Source organism: Cheilinus undulatus, linkage group 2 (genome assembly GCF_018320785.1).
Source record: "Cheilinus undulatus linkage group 2, ASM1832078v1, whole genome shotgun sequence".
In the NCBI taxonomy this organism is placed as follows: Eukaryota; Metazoa; Chordata; class Actinopteri; order Labriformes; family Labridae; genus Cheilinus; species Cheilinus undulatus.
In genome coordinates, this window is record NC_054866.1 from 28,540,066 (window position 1) to 28,561,446 (window position 21,381).

Below are 21,381 nucleotides of genomic sequence, written 5' to 3' on the forward strand. Positions count from 1 at the left end.
TGCTGAAAATCGCTTTGTCAGGATCAGACCACTGACTGGCATTAAGAACCTGCATAGATAAAGTCTAAGCCGATGTCATTTCTTCTATGTCACATTGAGCCATCAGTTTTAAACTAAGACAGTTTCATAACAAGTTAAAAACTCCTCACAGCACATTCAAAGTGGGTCATTGCACCATTAATAAGGTTTTTGTGAAGAGTCAATTGGGGCCAGGACATAGTAGAGTGAAAAACAGAAAGTAAGTGAGTGAGGATAGATGAAAAGAGAGGTGTTCATAATGCACTGTATGTAACCTAATAACATTTAGATTTGTTTCAGCAACAAAGTCTGTTTTTCTATTATTATGGAGAAAATGTAGTACATTTTCAATCACTGTCAGTCTTTTATATGCTCCTGTTGGAGTGAAATTCTCCCGTTTCATTTGTTGGAAGTGGACTTTTTCTTAAAATAATCTCCTGCTTCTATTCAGGAGCCAAGAAAAAACAAACAATCCTGTTCTGGCAGCAGAAATAAAACCTGTTTTTACCTGGCTTATGACTGAGACTGAGTTAAATGCAAAGAGCTTCAACAGGGGCACAAATTTCCAGCTCATCTAGGGATGTAAGAAGGCTGTTTTAAGGGAGCAGCAGTCAGAAACACTAAAGTTGAATGGAGTGATGAACTCCACTGCTCAACAGCCTTTGGGGTCACCATTGCTGCTGGGAACAGTTGGGACTGAGCCACCACAGCATAACATGACAGTAATGAGGAGAGAAGGATGTGGGTGAAGGGCATGTTGGGAGGAATTAACAGCAGTGACAAGAAGATAGCAAGAAGGAGGGAAAGGCTTCGAGCAAGACAGGGATTAATGCAGAGAGATCAAATAACATCTCACAGCTCTACATGAGAGATGTTTTTTTGTTTGTATACTCTGTCATTTTGCTGGCATGACCCCATAAGGACAAAAATGGTCAGCTTGCCTTTGAAGTGAAGTCTTAAAGTTCACATTCCTACATTTCATTCAACACTGCTCCATAATAAAAAGCTAAACATGGCTATGATCACCAGAGAAACTTAACATGGCAAAAGGCCTTGGGCACTTTGGAGAGTGCTCTGTTGCTCTCTGTTAGAGGCATTCACTGAAAAAGTCATTCCACCAGATGTTCAGAGTATTATCTTTATAAACCAGAAACAGTAGATTTATGTCACACAAAGTGACCGAAGCACACACTCAAGAATGAGCAGAACAGTCCACTGTCCCTTTATACAGTCATAACATAAACTGAGTGATGTAAATAATCACACAGATCGTGATGTCAAAGGCTAACTTTTGTCCAACTGACTGTCGTGCACTATTAACCTCTTCAGCTGTACACATTATGAGTGGATTGTAATCTGTCAGTATGTTCAAACTGTGGACAGTGGGTGACATTAATCTGTAAGGGGCTTTATTGGTTGTAGACCATCTGTGACTGAGGAATAAGAGGCCATGTGTTGATATTTGTTTGAATTAGAGTGTGATGGCCATGGCGTTACGGCTCTGAGGTAGGCTATAAACTCCAAGATGTGTGTGTGTGCATGTGTGTGCATGTGTGTGAATGTGTGTTTATATGCTCTGACCCTCGTGTGCATATTTATCTATCAGTGTGAGTGGACAGATTGCTGACAAAGCTGCCATCGTCTAGCCAGCAGCTGTGCTGTGCTAATAACAATAATCCAGTCAGCCACATCTGCAGCTTCAAGCAAACTATGACTTTTCTACAGGAGAAATAAAACGGCTTGGAAATGAACAGTGGAGCTCTGATTGTGTCAAGTATAGATGGCAGGTATATTTTTAGACTTACGTTATGACCAATTTTAGAGAGAAAAAATCAAAGACTACAATAACTATGGCTGATATAATGAAATTCTAACTCTATACATCAAAAATAGACCTTATTTATGCACTAATTGTGCAACAGTTTTGACCCAATAGTGCAGAAGTATTCAGAAGAGTATGTTTTATTTCAAATACATGTCTTTACCGTAGAGTTCTTATAATGTAATGTGAAGAATTAAAGCACAGATTGTGAGCAGGAGCATGCTCAGCTGACACATTCTCAAGTACAGATACGGATATAGCAGACTGATTATATCAGACTACAGACATATAAGTAGTGTTGCTCTCTGCTGCTGTAGTCTTAGGAACCAACACCAACTCCTTAAAGTCCCAATAAAGTGATAAAAAAAAATCTGTATTTTAGGTTTGCTGCATGACAGGCAGATGTGTTATGAACCACTCGGCCAAATGTCCGTCATGAAAATATCTCTAAGTTTATAAAATTAAGCTTCAAAATAATGAAAATTAGGCAGTAATGTCTGCTCTAGCATGGTGGGTGTGTCGCGGTTGAATGTGCTGAAGCCACATCCACTCATGAGAAACATGATCCTCTTAAATTAAAAAAAAATTCTACAACATGAATGGAGGACTCATCTGTCTACTCTACTAGTTACAGCTCTTTTTATGACTCACCAGTGAAACAATCACATTTATGTAATGGCAATCAAAGCGTCTGTTTAAAAATAATAACGTTTTATTTTCTCATTCATAATTTGATACTTCAGAAATTCCTAATATTTCAGTGAAGTGAAGTTTGATGTGAAGCTGTGTCTCTTTCCAGTTTATGAGACGTCTTTGTTCTTAAGCTGCTGCTGCTGCAAAAAAAAAACCCTCAATTTCCTGTTGATGCTCTTCAAAATAAAAGTTGTCAATGATGATTATAATAGGAGGCTTTTATTGTGACAGACTTGTCAGGAATAGAATCAGATACTTGCCAATCTTTAGCACTGCAACGCTAACAGACAGGAAGGATCTAACTGTTGCTGTTTTGAGAGACAAAGCCACAGTCTACTTCTTTTAACCATTCAGGACTAAAGAAATTGGATTAAAACACAACTCCAGCAGGTAAGATGTTTGTTCCTGCTGTAACTTGATCAAGTAAAAAACAGACAAATACTCCAGCAATTAACCTGCCTCCTGAACTTACAGTGAACTATGGCCAGAGCGCAGCTGCCTGGCTCTTTGCCGGAGCAGAGATAGAGGTCAGGGATTGATATTAATGTTTTCTTTCACAAATCCCTGTTTGATGATTTTAATGACCCATAGACTGCTGTAGCTGGTGGATTTGGCAAATTACCCTCACAATGAACAGAAACACAGCATTTAGCTGGCTATTAATTTTCAATGAAGGCAGTGACATCAGCTAACATTGACTGTATTTACAGAGAGAGAGTTTTTTTATTGTTATAGGGTTATGGTTGGGGGGGTGGAATAATTCACTGAGGGCCCTGTGACATCATCGGGCGCTATATTTGCCCTGTCCAAATTAAACCTAGGTACAAAGTGATGAAAAACTTTTAAATGGTCCAAGTTCAAAATTCACTCACACACAAATCTGGGCATTTTCACATGCTTACATTAACCTTATTCTAACATTTCTGGTGTGACACAAATTTTGGATTTTACTGTACAGGGACTACAGTTCAGCCTTTAAATGGAAAAATGTATGATTATGATTGACAAAGAGACAGGACAAAACAATCATGCTTAAAAAGCAAACCATCAGTGAGGTCATGAGAAGATTTGCAAACATACATTACTTCACTTGATTTCCAGTGATAACATGTAAATTTTGGCTGTTTTTAGATAGCTAAAGAAATTAACTCACTGTCATGTGAAAACCAGCTTCATTATCACAAGAAAAAAGCTGGGAAAAACAACAAAAACAACAAAAAAGTGTTTTCTCTTTCTTTTTTTTTCATTACATTTATGACCCAGTGAATATAGCTACACGACCCATTTTTGGGTCCACACTCAGTAACTGAGAACCATTGCTCTAGGAAACAAATGATGCTTTGGTAAATAAGGAAGGAATTTCTTATTCATATAAAATATCTTGAGCTGCAGCTCCAGTAAATAAAATTGCTTCACATCACCACATTCAAAAAACATGTCATTGAGATGCTAAGGGCACATCCCCTGGGAAAAAAACTTTCCACTGTGTGAATCTTATAAAAAAAATAATTTGAAGCTAATGTGGGCAGAAGGACTCAGCAGTGGGTGCCTCTACCTCACCTACAGACATCCTGCAGAATGCAACTTTACATACTTGAACAGAAAAAAAGCCTAATTTCTGTGAGTGACTTTTCCTTCTAGTTCTCTTCCACAAGTTGGGAGCAGGCATCTGATTGCTGACCTTCGTCTAAATTCTCAGGCTAACTCTATTAATAGCCCAGACACCAGCAAGCGCAAGACTCCTAAGTCAGCAGCCAGAGCTCGCTGGCCAGGCCTCCCTGTAGTCTGGCTCTGGATGGACCAACTGTTGATTAGCAAGAAAAACAATGCTCCTGGACCACTTTCAAAACTTGTTAAAATTAGTCATTCTCTACTGTTGACCAGAAAAAAAACACAGCTAGAATGTCATCAGAAGATGAAACCTGTGGTCTCTAGAGCAAATGGCTGCACAAGTCTAATATTTGCCTCTATTACTGCAGAGAAGGGGGCAACCCTTTTGGCAGGACTCCTGAGGAAACTGGGCAGCAATGTGAGAGAGAAACCGCTCAGACATCTCATTCAGAGTAGGGAAACTTTGGTCTCCACAGAAAGATATTTAGAGATTATTGGTTTTCTGCAGCTCCAACACTAACAAGAACTAGTGGTAAATCAAAAACTTTCCTTCTTCCAGCGAGAGATTAACAGCTTCTGATAGATGCCTCCAGACACGCCAAACTTCTGTCACACCATTAACTTTTAGCTTGAGTGCTTCATAGTGGCAGAAACCGAGCACTGAAGAATCTTTGTGTCACACAGGAATTGATATGTTTGTGTGGGGTTGCCCTAGGGGAATGGTACATGTTGTCTTTAGATGTCTTGCAATGCCAAGATTCCCGGCCCACTTGTGTTGTAGTTTCCCAGTGAAAACAATGTCATAACCAAAGTGGCTGAGTGGAAAAGACCACAAAGTGCCATTTTAGATCTTCATATTGTGAGAGCTACATCTTACTTTCCTCCTCTGAAGTTCCTCCCTGTAATCCAATCAAAAGTTAAAGAAAACAACACCACCCCCTGTGCTTCTTGTGTTTAAAAATGACCACTGAGAACTTACACTCACCCATAACAGGGTCACATACTTTAAACACCAAGTTTTTCCTCACTGTGCTCACTGTGTGTTTTGTAATTTGATCGAACACATCATCAAAGGTTAAACGCATTCCCCCTTCCTCAGGGTGCTCCTGAAATATGCCACATTCCTCACAAACATAAATATCACAAACAGGCCGCACAGGAGGGTGGCTGGCAGTCTTCAGCTGCTGCAGATAACAGGTGGAGGCCAAAACCAAGGACACTGAGGGTGTTTATTTACTCTTCAGGGTCTGTTCTGTAGTTGGAGACTACAGCGGACCAAAGGACTCTCTAAACTAGCAACAGACTTCAAAGGCACATTAGTTTAAACAAACAAATATAATCTATTTTTAGTCCACAAGTTCTTCTAGGTAATCCCAGAACCTTGGAGAGAGAGAGAGACCTCTAGAAGTTAAATTGTTATCAGTCATCTATTCAACAGATGATCTAAAGCTTCATTTTTCCATCACAGTTTCCTCCAGTTTATTGCCAGCAAGAAGCCAGTTTAGTTTCTATTGTAATAACAATAACACAACTTTTCTTTGCAAAATTGAGCTTAATTAAGGCTAGCAGAGTAGCAGTGAGTCTCAAAGACATAATATATTGACTTTGAAGCCAAATGTTGGTAGAATCCAGCAGGTGCCCTACACAGTATCTCACAGCATACAAGCCAATTTTGGAGCAAGCTCATGGCTGAAGATACAGCCCACTTCCAAAAGTAAACTCTACTTTGACCTTGGAGAACTCTAGATTTTTATGGGAAATTGATTTAATTCAGCTGAAAATACACATGGCCCTGAGAAACACAGACATTTGTACATCACAGTTACTTTGATACATATTAAATGTTGTCTTTTTGCTCTCTGGTCCTCAGTGTCTCTGTTTTACTCTTTTTTCCATCAGTGATCCTATAAAATAATAGCAGAAGTGAGTGTGACATCAGTCTTTTGTCCAGATATTTAACAGCTGGATAAGAAGGCTGGGAGTCTCCTCCTTGCGCTATAACCTTAGTTCCTTTGTCTTTTTAAGACAGTCTCAATAAAAAAAAATAGAATCAAATTAAAATAAAAAACACTCCCATTGGATATCATCCATAATAAGTTGCCCCCAGCTAGCGGATGTTTTTCCTCTTTCTATTCAGGAGTCTAAAAAGGAGAAGAGAGTTTGTGACCATAAAATGAGGAAGTCATTAGTTGTTTGGCAGCTTAAATACTGAGGCCTGCTCCATAAAGCCGTCAGTAATGGGCACCCATGCTACATGTCCTCTTAACCTCTCAAGGTCAAATGAATACACAAACACACAAAATAGGAGACACCTGAAAATAAACCCACCTCACACAGTGCAGCAGTAAATGAGAGTGTGGTTTCCTGCCCGTCAGAGGTTTCACTCTATATTTTAGCAATTTAGGTTGAAACTTGAGCAATTTAATTGTGAGTTCAATGGGGTAGCCCCAAATTACAAAATAAAAATAGAAGAACAGCTATAGGGAATATGAGAAATATTAGATTTTTTAACTTTATCGCTGTATCCATAGGCAAGAATGGATTTCAGTATTTTTAATCAGGTGACATTTCCAGTACACTTGCCTTTAATAAAAAGTCATTAAGAGTGTTTATAGGTCCATAATTAAAGGGTATATACAATAAAAAATACCCCCATCCCCCAAAAAGGAAAAAAAGAAAACCAGCAATGTGCTGATGACCAAAGAGTCAAACCGATATAAGGTATGGAGATCTAAACAACCTTTTTCCCAGTAAGTAGACTTTCAAAAACCTTTCTCTTACAGTGTATTTTAATTTCACAGACTTGCTCTTTGGCACTGCATATAGAGACACGTGGAGAGACATGGATGCCGGTGTGGTCTAAGCTCCTGGATAATAGTGAGGTCGACATGCCACAGGTATGTGAGTGTGTTTATGTGGAGGTTAAAGAGAGAAAGCCTGAAAACCAGAGGGAGTGAATCCTGAGACAGACTTTTTAGACAGACAGGAGCTCCTTCGTACCGGAAGACAAAAAGGAGGAGATTTATTTTAAAAAGACGGGAGCACATGAAAGGGGAGAGAGGTGACATGGGGGTCACGCTCTACAGGGATAGAGGGAAGCAGGAGAGCCATGTCTTCTCTTTGATCTTTCAATGAGACACACATGTTGCTGCATTCACATGGTTTGTATGATCCAAATTCTCCATAGACACACTTCAGACACCGAATTCCAGCATTTGTAAGGAAACTGTTTACAACTGAGGATTCCCAAATCACTTACAGTACAAAGCTGCTACAGAAGACTTAAAATAACATGTCAAGATCACAGCAGCAATGCCACTAATAAAAATGATGCTAAGTACCCAAAAATAAGATGATCCTCATTGATATATATACTGTAGTTGTACTTGTGAACTTGGTAGTCTGACTAGCACAGTCTGATCTTTAAACATTCCTGGCAAATCTTGTAAAAGAAAACAGCCTGACAAGAAAATGAAATTGATTTTAAGACATCTTACACCAGTTTGTCAGTGCTATTTTACTGCTATTTCAGTGTCTGATTTCAAAGGGGCTGTCTGCATACTGATGTGGATAAGGTTAAACACATGTACCCACACACAAACACAGAGTCAAATGTGATATGCAGAGGAAGAAAAATTCACACACTATGCTCATGGTCAATAAAAGTGCACCTGGTCCTAGCCTGCCCCCATCACATTTCTGATACTGTTTACTCACACTGGGCAAGCAGCTACTCTCTGTGTTTGTGCACTGCCTATCTGTACGCTGCAGTTGGGGTCCCCTGCTTACATTGGCGAAGAGGTGTGGAGGTTAACGATGTGAAGGGAACAGCAGATTCATAATGCTTCAAAGGGACTCACTGACTCAGTCACACATGTTTCCTTTCTCTGTCTTTCAATAAATCACTGCCTAAATTACAATAAAACTTTTTATAAATGTTGTTGTTTTTTTCTCAAACTCCCAACCTCCATCACCTCCATCTATCATCATGTCACAGCATGCTAACACATTTCTCACTTTACCAGCAACAAAGTGCTCAAATCTGATATCTCCATGTGTGTAAGTATCTGTTTTGTCTGTGTGCCTCCAGGTTGAAAGTGTGGGTAGAATACAGTAGGGATAAGCAATCAACTGGTTTCTCTAGCTGCATTTTTCTTTTTCTATATAGGATACCAGTGGATTTCAGGAGCTGCTCCTTTCGACAGTCTTTCACTCTTCCCCGCAGTTGTTTTGGGTCAGATGTTGGAGTTAAGGCATACCAGGCTGAATCCAGATAGAGATTTTATGTCCTCCAGGGATGTAACCAACATTTACTACATCCCCTGTCCTCAAGAAGATCTTCTTCATCTCTTCTGCTCTTCCTTTAAGCTTGCCTGGCATTTCCTCTCCCTGTCCCGCAGCATGATGGGAGCATCTGGAAATGTTTTCTTTCAGGGTGCTGCAGCTGAGGACCATGCAGAGTTTGGACATGCAGAACTGTCATCTCTTTGTATTCATGCACACAGACTCACACATGTGAAAGAACATCTACACACAGTTCTGCACCCATAGCTAATATCAGATGTCAAACTCTTGTAATATTAAAACGTTAAGTAGCAAAAATAATCTCAAGGCTAAAGGCAATGTCAGAGATATTTTACTGCTGATGGGTAAACACGTGTTGGATATGATGATGAGTAACTTTAGTTGGCATTTGAAAAACAAGGCAACACAAGGCAGTCCAAGATCTCAAACAATAATAATGATAATAATAATATTTGTAGACTTTGCATCATATTTAAAACCTGTCAAAACTTTTAAATTAATGTTGTGATAGAAACATTTTAACAACTGTCAAAATTTGTTAAATGCTTTTGAGTCTTTCCGCTGCCTGCAAACTCTCTGACTTTGTTGGAGGCATCTTGACTTTTGGCCCACTCTGTTGTTCCCTTCAAACATCACTCCAGCTGAAACGTTGCTCTTGCTATATGTAATCAATCAACCTTTATTTATACTCAATATCACTGAGGGGCACCCTCATTTACTATGGTGTCGAGTCAATTACAGAAGAAATCCAGAGAATACAAACCAATAGAAACAGAGGAGAGACTGTAATTTCATCACAAGTAAAATATCATCAAGTTGCATGACTTAAGATGCAGTATGAAAATATACGAGGTACAGTATTTCAGAGCTTACACTTTAAATGGCTCTAAACACTTAACAGAGTGTACCTACTGTGTATCTGCATCATTACAATGTTTTTATTAGGCCTACAGCATTTTTGTCCTCATATCATAACGTAAGTTTGTCTGAGTTTTCCCTATATGGTTCCATTGAAGTCACCAAACTCTGCAGTGTAGCTTAGTAACTGCATGGAAGAGACCCAAACTGAGCCTTACACATCCCTCCATATTAAATTAATAGGCTGATCTCAGAGCGATGAGACATGACTGCTCTCCAAACCACAGAATGAAAACCTGGAGGAATTTGAGAGTCATCCCACGGGATTGGAGGTTAGGAATAGATACCACAAACACTATAATAGTGCAATGAGGGCATGGTATCTGAGTAATCAAAAAAAAAAAAAAACAAAAAAAAAAAACCACCCACACTAGTGATGTAAATCAAAACCCCAACTCCAGTGAAGTATGGCATTTTTATAATATCATATTTATTTGAGTCCTTACCTGACAAAATGGATAGATCTTGTTTTCCCTTTTTGTTTTCATCTCTTTTTAAGAAAAAGAAAAAAAAACTAAGTTTGAGCTTCAACTAGTTGATGTTTAAACAGCATGACAAATGGTTACAGTGGAAGCTGCAAGACATAAGTCAGATTCAGCAAGTATGTAGGTGCACTATAAAGACAAGATAATGTTATTGAGTCTAATGGCCGTTTATATCGTTTATGTTAACACCATGTCAGACTATGCAGCAAAAAGCTTCTCATGTCTTAATGGACAAATTGGTAAAACTACAAGTATGATGCTGACCATTACTGTATACTGTCATCAGGACATTATCTGCTGTCTTTAAGACTGTGCATGAGGTTATGAGTGGTGTGGAGGAGTGTCGAGGAGTGTGAACCATAGCTACAACAGAGGCAGTGTGCGTAATGCTAGTGGTCCTTTGCTCTAAGAAGAAAACAAAGAAGAAATGACACTGGACTTATTTGATTTATCACCAGGAGTGCAATATGGACTGGCTACTCTTCTAATACTTGAGGTGTGAATGTGATAGCAAGTCAAGAACATTAGCTTAGCTTAACATCGATATGTATGCAACCTATTGGTCAGTGACAGGATACATATCGTTGCTGTCAGGTAGGCCTGTGCTTAAAAAAAAAAATTGTGAATTCGGCGATATATTTTCACGTGCACCTGTCCGATATGTGTACTGATATGATACACATTTGGCGCAGTTAACAAAAAGGCCAGCAGATGTCAGAAGATGATGCAGTGCCAGCTCACATCTCACACAGAAACAAGCTGACACTCACATTGGTAAAATGGATCATTGCTCAGAAAGTCAAGAGTTGGGCATTAGTAATGCAAGCTGTAAAAAGGCACGCAGTGATGCCAATCTTCATCACCACACAACACCAGGCTAATGAGCAAGAAGCAACAACAGCTAAGCTTGCTGGGCTAATCTGTGTTGTTCCACTGAATGACACTGTAAACTCAAAATAACCTTTTTGTATCATGGCCTCTATATGTCGTGATATGACACGAAGCCTGCAAGTTATTTCTGTCAGTAATCTCAAGCACAATCATTCACACCTGACACGCATCTTAAAGGAGACATATTTTACCCTTTTAAGACAACTTTATATTGTTCTCAGAGGTCCCCAAAACATGCCTGTAAAGTTTATTGCTGGAAAAACATTCCAGTATTGTATTTTTGCAGGTCTAAAAACCCCCTCTGTTTCAGCCCTTCTCAGAACGAGCTGTTTCTGTGGCTTTAAATGGTAATTAGCTGTCTGACTCCACCCCTGACCACACCCCTCTCATGCAATTGATGCACCACTTGTGATATTACGGACACTTGTTTTTCCAAAGTTTAGACTGGGATTTGAACCATCAATCTCGCAGACCGTAGTCAGCAGGGTAACCCACTGAGCTATCCAGCATGTCAGCTGGTAGCTGAGAGGATCAGTACACGAGAGCGGAACTTTCCTCCAAGTGGAGGAGGGCCAACCAAACCTGGGGGCGGGTGCTTAGGCCCCTGGTGAGGTCACTAGATGTACAATCTGAGAATGGCTTGTTTCAGCACCCATTTTCTGAGAGGTGGAGAAAGAGCAGGGGAGAGGGAATAGATTTTTCTGGTACTTGAGGGGATTGTGGACAGGCCAGGGACACATATTTGTGCTCGAAAAGCCTGATAAAGTGATTTTTGCATAATATGTCCCCTTGAATCAAATCATATGACTCGTGCCTTCCTAGACTAGTGGGCTATTTAAGCTGCATGATTTCCGGTCTCTTCCTCTGCTGCATTGCTGCGCATGGATCAACACTGTGCTCCCACCTTCAAGTGGCACCAATGTATCCAATAGAATCTGAATTCCTTCAGTTTACAGACTCTAGATTTAATGTTGGCAAATGATGATGCTAATGCTAATAATATGCTTGCTAGCCTCTTTTGATCTTCAACAGTAGATGTCTTAAGTTACTGCTTTATCATATTTTCTATCAAAGTCCACTTTTTACTATGCATGGTGTCAAGCAATGCTGGCTGATCCAGCTTAAAATAACCAATGTCACCGCAGCCCTGAGCTTCTCAAAATTTTAATGTTGGTTGTAACTCGACTTTTAAATGAGTCATGTATCATGGGTCATGTGTCATTAAACAATTACCATCCTATGGTTGCACAAATGATGAGCTCCTGGCACTCCTCAAGCTATGTTATCTGCCCAAGCTATGGATTCTCCAGGAGCCACTCTATGGAGCTACTCCATTCTACACATCGATGAAAAAATCACAAGCAGCGGATCTTTCTTCCAGTGGCACCAAAACCTCAGGAGAAAGATTTGACCCATCAAAGACTTGAATCAAATGCAACCTTTCCATGTTTGAAGAGCTGCATCTGCTCTGCCTTCCTCTCTCAAAGCATATCAGGTGGTTTGCTGGGTTAAGAATAGCACAGTGCCTTTATCGACTAAAACGCTGCTGGATGCATATCTTAACCAGATGGTATATTCCTCTAGCTGTAATGGTGCACAAGAAGAATGACCTGAAGGTGAGGCACGCCCAGGTCTATCACATAGTAGTCACTAGGTAACATTAGGAAAAATCAATACAGCTCAATATCGCGATATTTTGTCTGGTGATACACCGTATCGTCTCGACCACTAAGTATTGATCTTTTCAAATTAATTGCTGATATAAACTGAAGTCTTTGAAAATAGAAAAATAAAATCAATTGTTTGTACAGTGGGGTTGGCAGAGGTCATGGTTATAGAGCAGGAGAAAGTTAGTACAACAAACATGGCAGCACCAGGAGAAGGACATTAGGAATGCAAGCAGGGCACAGATGAGATGGACATGACACATTAGGTTTGCAAGAAGTGCTACATGAAAATAAAACACTGCAGAAATACTGCAAACATAAGGGCAAGACTAATGCTAAATCAGCTGAACAGTTAAAAAATGGTATAAATAGCAATATATCGCAATATATGGTATCGCAATATATGGTATCGCAATATTCACTGTATTGAAAAAATGTTTAAAATTGCAATAATATTGAATCGTGACCAAAGTATTGTGATAATATCATATCATGGGGCCACTGGTGATTGCCAGCCCTAGGCATCATATTCCTCAAGTTGCTTAGGCACACTTGGGAATGACCTGAAGGTGATGCATGCCCAGGTCCGTCACATAGTATAATCATATCTTAGCGTTTGGCTCCCTGTTTGTAACTTTTGGGGGTTTAAGCTGTTATCACTCCTCAAATTCTGTATGTAAAATCTGTGAGGAGTGATTAAGTCGGAGCCTGACGCCAAACATAATATGTTGCATAATAAATGCTTAAACAAACATCAACCTGAGATTATTGGCTGAAATGAAGCCTGCGAGTTATTTCTGTCAGTAATCTCGAGCACAATCATTCACATCTGACGTGTATCTTAATCAAATCACATGAATCACATCCTCCTAAACTAGTGGGCTATTTAAGCTGCAAGATTTCCGGTCTCTTCCTCTGCTGCATCGCTGCGCCTGGATCAACACTGTGCTCTTGCCTTCAACCCACCTCCACCCTAGCATCCACCTGTTGGCTCCGACTGGGGGGTTTAAGCTGTTATCTTATCATTCCTCAAATTCTGTATGTAAAATCTGTGAGGAGTGATTAAGTCGGACCCTGACGCCAAACATATTATGTTGCATAATGACTGCTTAAACAAACTTCAACATGAGATTATTGGCTGAAATATATTGTATCATGAGGCTGTGGGAAATTACCAGCCCTCGTGTCAGATCAGGGTGTCGGGAGGTGTTCCTAAAGTTCATATTTGGGTCTGATGTTTGATGATAGGCGGAGACAATGCAATCAGGTCAAAACCTACCTAATTCTGGCAAAGTAAAGGTTCCTAAACTTAATCTGACAGGACACATCTGATTATTATCCACAGTCCTATTCCCTGTTTCATAAAGAAAATTTCTTAAACTGTTGTAAATAATGGCTGAGGTCGGACTGAAGCTGTAAATACAATTCATACAGTCAGCAACACATCCATTCACACCACTGACTCTCAGCTGTCTGTAGACAGACAATTCAAGAGTCTTAAACAAAGAACAGCTGGAGCTCAACTCGAATAACCATCAGATAAATCCTTAACTCCATTCAATCACAGAGGTCAAACTGCTTGGATAACCTCAACACCTGCCCCACTTCCTTCCAGAAAGCTAACCCACAGAGGAGGCAGAACAGAACAGTGTTCTCTCTGGTGATGCTGTAACATTCAGGCATAGCTACCCGAGTGTTGGGACCTCGGTGGGGGCCATGGGAAATGGGCTGGGATTATTTTTAGCGGGTGGGGGGGCTTGGCAGGGGCCACTTCTATGAGGCTTTAAAGGAATGTCTAAAGTCGCCCTCTGACCAAATGTTGCGCAGAGTGCTGAAGCTGGATAATGGGAGGCTAGTTCAGGCTGACGTGGGACATCTGGACATGAAGACACGAGCTGGTTAGTTTGAGGGTCTGGTGAGTAGGCTCAGCAGGGGCAGGAAGGAAGTGTGGAGCATAGGATGTAAGAATGTCAGAGGAGGACCAAATAGGGCAATTCAGTCAAGCATTTAAAAGCCTTTCTCATTTCTTTCAATAAAAATATGTCATTCAGCAACAGTCTGGGTCTATAAATAAAAGTTGCAAACAAAATCTGTGACAAGTACTTTGCTCTTATCTTTTGCAAAACTGAACTTTCATTCTTTGATAAATCTAAGATGGTGGGTTTGTTTTCAGGTTGGTGTTTAAAACACCATAGATGTCACTACTGACATCAGCATCTAATAATCAAAACAAACCCCCCTTTAAGTGCTCATCTTTCACCATCTCTTCATTGTTGTCGTACAGTGTCCTCCTACTCAGTCAAGTGTTGCGTGCCTGTTCCCTAGTGCGATTGTTTGCCCTCGCATCAAGCCCAGAGGGCCGCCTGTCAAAGCTTAACCCACAAGCCAAAACCCCAATGATGCTACAGCCTCAGTGCCCACATCACCACTGTGCCATCATCATACAGTAAATCTCACTACATGTGAATAAAGCCAACACACTCTACCCAGCAGAGAGTAATACACAATGATGGGTCAGATTTCACTGATGAGTGGCACACCACACTATCTCACAGAGGAGAGTGCCACTAGCGTTGGTGTAGATTCAGTAGGATAATCTGATGGATGATGCATATAGCACTGAGCCAATTTAAGCATAATGTTAGTACATTCAAAAATGATGGTGTTTGGGAGTCAGATAAAAACAAATGTGACTACATCTTGTGAGGGAAGTAAAACAACTTATAATTAAGTACAATTGTATCGTTCCTGCTTGAGTCACAATATGTGTCACACCCTGCCTTTGACATTCCCCTGGCTTAATTACTTGCAATGTTTTGTTAATAGAAATATGTACTGTATGTGTTTCTTAAACAATAAAACGTCAATTACTGGATGGGTGGGTGTGGAGCTGCATATCTTCTGATTCTGCCAATCCAGTTTGGAAATGAATGTAATGAGTGTGCACACACTGGCACTGACAGCAGAGGAGAAAAACAGGCACTACAGGGAACACAGAGGAGAGGGGAAAACTGGCATCCACTGCAGCAGCTAGCAAGCTAATGGGCTAATAAAGTCCAAGTATAGACTGCCTACACTTTGGCTGCAATGGCAAGCAGCAATTGAAGACACAGGAAGCTAATGGCTAGTTGAGTAAAAGCCACAGAGGAATGCACCATGGTGAATGTACTGTAAGTGTGTCTCAAGAGAGACAACCATCCCTTCCTCTTCTTCTCCTCTGTCCACCGCTGGCACTGCCCACAAACAGTGACGTCTTTCTCTATATGTGTGTGTGAGTGTAAGAGAGAGAAAAGAGCTATGTGGTGTTTTGGGCCAACAGAAAGAAGCCACAGCCAACCTCCTCCTCCGTCACACCCCAGAACTCTGTATGGTTTAAAGGCACTTCAGATATGTAACCTGGACTGAATGATGGCTTTCAGAGGAAAGATGCATTGTGTTTATGAGAGTCACACAATGGGTGTGGTTTGAAGGGAAGGAACTAAATTTATGCAGACTTGGACATCTGCTTATTTAATCACATACCCTGCTACAGGAGAAGTTCCAAACCTCCATGAGAGTAACCAGTGAATGCCGGCCAGGAGCCTGCAGCAGCAGGAGCCTCTGTGCTGAGGACAGATGTTGACAGTCTCTCCTCAAGGTGTTGCCTCTGTCAGCATACACTGCAGGTTTGTCACATAGGCTTGGAATGCTGCTGAGGAAGGAACCAGGGTTTGTCACACCCATACGGATCCAATCCTCTACACCCATCTGCAAACTGTTTGGGCTTAAAAACAAACATGCCTCCCACCTCCCTTTCATCCCCAACTTAGCTCAGCCAAACACAGCTGCTGGTTCATAGACAGTTACATGTGGAAGAAAGGGGGGGGGGGGTAGTTTTGACACAGAGGCGGCAGGTTGCTAGCTACTGGAAAGGCTAGAGCAGATGAGCACCATCACTCTGAAGCTAAGGTATGCCTCAGGCGAGCTGCTGACTCGGCTGAAAGATTTTCAACCATAACCCACTAAAGAGTGAAACTCAGACAAAGGCAGCAGGTACATAAACCGAGCCAACACACACACAAAAGATTCTCTGTTGTCACTTTGTGGCGAGACAAGGAACAAGAAAATCTGGGCTTGGAAACACACCTACTCTCACTCAGCTATTCTTTTTTGGTGTCACGTAAAACCCCAAAGCACATAAGCACAGAGAAGTCGCACAAGTTCAGAAGATTCTCAGTAAAAAATCATATGCTCACTTGAACACATTGTGAAGAGAGGTTTGTAGTGTGTGCAGTCACAAAATATTTCACATTATGACTGGACAACAGGCATGGGATTTAAATTTGATTTTTTGATCATTTCTCCTCTATCTAAAAACAATGCCAAAGCTCCTTTAAATTGAACAGAGCCAACACAAAATCCTGCATGATTACCACTGCCTATAAGGGCTCAAATCTGCTGTCATCAGGAAGCCACAGAGACCCCTTTATTGTGAGATAAGTGAAGCCAAATCTCCCTTCACCAATGACAAAGTTCATTTTAAGCAGCATGACGAAGAGTTGGTCTGGTTTCTTACCTCATCATCTGGTCAGAGAAAAAGGGTTGATCAACAGGAGCATCCACATCCAACGGAGGTCAGAACACATAGGAGAGGAACAGAAACAGGGGATTGTCAACATGATAAAAAATAATTGATGTAAAACAACTGAAAAAATGAGGTGAAGAGGGTTCATTATGTGAACTAAAGTCTGGTAATAATCTGCTTTACAGCTGACTGGTACAAAGAGTGATATTTTGGATCTGACCTTTTTACAGTAGTCAAAGATTGACAACTGGATCATCTAGTTTCTGGATCAGTCTGATGTCATTTATTTCAAAAGAGAGGAAGACCCCGCTGCTGGTGCTGACATGCCACATAAAACCTGTTCTACATTATGGATTAGTTACAATTTTACTTCACCTAAGGGAGTTTTTGTTCACAAATGTGAACAAAAACAAGGCAAGAAAATATTTTTTTCTCTTTTTTATTATCAAAAGATGTCTTTTTTCCAGACCAACCAGTCGACTCATCAGCTGACTGAACAGAGTGTCTGTTGAAAGGCTAACCACCCAGTTTCCACAATGCTACTTTTATATCACTAATGTAGTTCTATTTTTGCACAGCTTTTGAAACCAAAAAGTTTCACTTGAACATGCTAATTATCACTCACACTCACACAGACAATAATGTGCCTTCCCTTGTTTTGATTTGAAACTTTTTGGTTTTGAGCAACACAAGACATAGTGTGGACAAGTATCACAGTACAAATGTCATAGGATTAAATGAAATTAGTTGCTAAGAAGCTGCATGCAAGGTTATTGATTAACAAAGAGTAACACAAGGGTTCCTGGTAAATTTTTGAAATCATTAGAGGGCAACTTCATTTTCAGTCATTTCTCCAGAAACAGGGTTGCACTCAAACAGGGACTGCAGATGGCAATAACTCAGGATACAAAGCTATTTTTGACTGCACAGATTTTAAACTAGTATTTTTATGCTGAAAAAACACCCTGCAGGTCTCTAAAGTAATTAGCCCAGAGTCAGTGCTTATTCATGCTGTCTGCTGTTTACAGTTTTTTTTTAAGAGTCAAGACAAATTTCTTTACTTCACACCGCCTCTCCTGTGACACTTACTGGCAGTGCTACAAATATTGATTCACTACTTTAAACTCGGAACCATCACTGGCTGAAAGCTTGTACAAACCGAGCTGAGACACCGGTCAGAGGACTGAAATGTCATTACAGCTTCTGCCATCATTAACATCCACTTCAGGAAGAGCAGAAATGTAACAGCTGGCAGGCAGTGCCTTAGTGCTCCCTGCATATGGACAATATATAATGTATGAGCTGCATGTTACTGCTGCTCTTTTAAACAGAACTGATAGTATCGCATAACTCCAAAGGAGCTTTGATTGAAATTACTGTGGCAGGAAGACATGTAAATATGACTCCTGTGCACTGTTTGCAGAAAAAACAAATAAACAGATAAATAAAACACTCTTGACAACAGCACTCCAAAAATGTCTGCTAATTTAGGTCTGAAAACATCTCATTATTGAGATCATGTGATCAAAGTTAAATTCCTCTGCTATACAATAGCTACTTGCTTGACTTGTTAATTTTTCTTGTGGTTCATCTTTTGACCTACATGCTGAGGTCTCGCATCAGCGATGCTGACAGCGGAGCCACAGGCAGCGGTGAGGATGTTAGTATCTCTCCACAAGGCTTTCCCTGAAGAATGTTAGCAACTGCTGACTCTGCCACCCATCCACACCACACTCACTTTCCTACTGTGGGCCTTTTTAATCTTTCTTTTCAAGTAAGGCTGGGCTGATATTGGTTTAAGAAAATAAAAAGAAAAAAGAAATAACAAATATGCAGCATTTTTAGTTAACTGGGCTATGGGCTTTTAATAAAGGGGTCCAAGATGGGAGGTGCACCTATAGCTTGCACATCAGTTCAGCTGAAAGTGGAGTTGAGTGAAAAATAATTGTTACATTTTCTATTTTTTACGGGTCTGACAGATAAGTGTCAGCAATTTTGCTAAGAAATGTCACTAAAGATGTTTTTCCAGAGAGGTGAAGCAGTCAGTAGTTACACACATCACCGCCAAACATGGAAAAACTAACATTTGCACTTATCACTGCACTGCAAAACCCAAAGTAGCTCCTCTAGGAATGAATTGGCAGAGGAGTTGCAGGTGAATGATAGGGTTTACATTTTCACTTTCAGGCTTGGAAAGCAAAACACAGCATCAAAAGTAGAAAAAAAAGGTAACATCATTCAACACAGCTTTGAATAGAACTCTTTTTTTATTTTACATGCGTTGATACTAGGTTTTGTGTCAATATATTCTTGTTATTTAGTCACATATCTACTAATAGCTTTAGGTGGAGGGTGAACAGAAACAAAGCCTCTCCTGGAGATGATCTACCTTACCCTGGAACTACCCTGTTGGCTTTGGTGCATATTTGCAATTGAATATAATCAGCAAATTTATTTGCTATTACACATGAACCCATTGCAAAGAAGACCACAGAAGATTAAACCTGGTCTCTTGTCAACTATCTGCATGAGAGCACTTTTCCAACCCTTTTCTCCTCACCCTCTTTGCCTAAAACATACACACTCCTCCACATAAGTACTTGCAGCATGGCAAAAGTGTCAACTTGCCAGATGTTTCAGCGTGACTGCAGCCTCCTGTGCTCCTTATCATGAGACTGCTGTGACTGAAAACAAACCGCTTCTTTTCTTTTGGGAACACATACAGAGCTGGGACCTGGCATAGTTTTTAGACATGATAAGAAACGGGTGATCTGAGTTTGATACAGTTTGAAACATGAAACTAAATCTATGTGATGCCACTAGACAGGCATATAGTAGGGTAGAAGAGTGAAGCAGAACTGGACCAGTGCATCAGCTGATATTATATAATTGCACTTGATTCCATTGCCAAGTACAGTATGTGTGCAAGTACGAAGAATGAGAGTTCAGTTAAAAGTTCACTCAAAATGTAAACACAGCACATTAAACAGGGTGGAAATATATAACTCAGCTAAAACAAGGACAACAAAGCTAAACAAAGACTCTGTTTACATCTAGTATCAAACTGTGGGTTCAGTGATTTCATCATAAATGGAAGGACTTCAGTAACAGTTTCACTTTATAGTATCATGTCTCCAGTGTCCACTTGTGTCATCGTTTTCAACTGGTAGGAGACAGCATTGCTCTTAAAGTTTTCAATGGTGCTACAGCAGATGAGATCACTTGAGGGGGGGTCCTTAATGTGGCCCAAGACACAAGAGTGTTCAAACTACTCAACTGATGTGCAGAAGTGCACCAAAGACCAAATCTGTAGGTTGCAGGATTTGATCTCATTGCGTCCCTAGAGATGTATCAGGGTGCCTATACCATTATTAGGGCTGTCCACTTGTGAACCCATCATCCAGTAGAGATGTTGATGCAAGGTGTAAATACAAGATAAGATAAACATGAAACTTCAATATACACTTTAATGAAAAAATAAGCAAAAATAATTTGAATATCTACAACTAACCAACATTATTTATGTATGTAATGCGCAATGAGAATAATATTGATATGATAAACAAAAAAAATGACCCTTTGCCATCAACAATTTAAAACTATGTCATCACAATTTTAGTTAATACATACAAACACATTATGATAACCTTAGAGCAGACAAAGCCATGAACTCCCAAGGGGGTCACCAACCTCTGGTAAGTAACCAAGGTTCTTCAACACTTGCCTCGTTCTGGACGGCAGGGGAATGAAGATGATCCCATCTGCCATTGGGCAACAAAGCAGGGCACACCCCAGGCTAGAAGTCAATCACAGGCCTAACACGTATGACAAACAACCAGGCTCATCCACACCTACAAACAATTTAGTCACTAATGAGGCAGCGGGAGATCATGCAACTCCTGTCTGACCAGGATTTAAACCATAAACTTTCTTGCAGTGAGGTGACAGTGCCAACCACTGCACTACCAGCCCTACAGATTAAAGGACATACACCAGGGATGTCCAGATACCAGAGCTTAAACATTGATACCGTTCTACTAAAATGCAATATTTACACTTGTTTTAATACCACACAATAAGATAAAAGCCTAATCACTTAATACTGATTACTTCAGTACACCGTTTTCATTGGTAAGTGTATTTGTGCTATTTAGTGTGAAAGTGTTCGCATGATACTTTTCATGAGATTTCTGCCTCTCCTAGGCACTTGTCTTGTGAAATATATGTAGCCTACTGTTTTTGGTACCTTTCAATACCATACATTTTAATGTTTACTGGTCTTTAATGGTGTTTTAAAAATATCAAACATTTGGACAACTTGAATGTACAGGCCTATATGTTTACATACGCTGGCATGAAATGCACAGGATTTTTTTATCGTCAATGATATGTACATGTAAGCCTTTG

At 40.2% G+C, this 21,381-nt stretch overlaps 1 protein-coding gene across 1 annotated transcript in view; it reads right to left on the reverse strand.

The window, feature by feature from the left end:
• Window positions 1-21,381, reverse strand: part of sept4b (septin 4b) — a 51,672-nt gene that overhangs the window by 29,453 nt on the left and 838 nt on the right. The window contains exon 2 of the mRNA XM_041808330.1: window positions 16,966-16,973. Within this exon, the coding sequence (XP_041664264.1) occupies window positions 16,966-16,973 (8 nt within the window). The remainder of the gene's footprint in view (window positions 1-16,965; window positions 16,974-21,381) is intronic.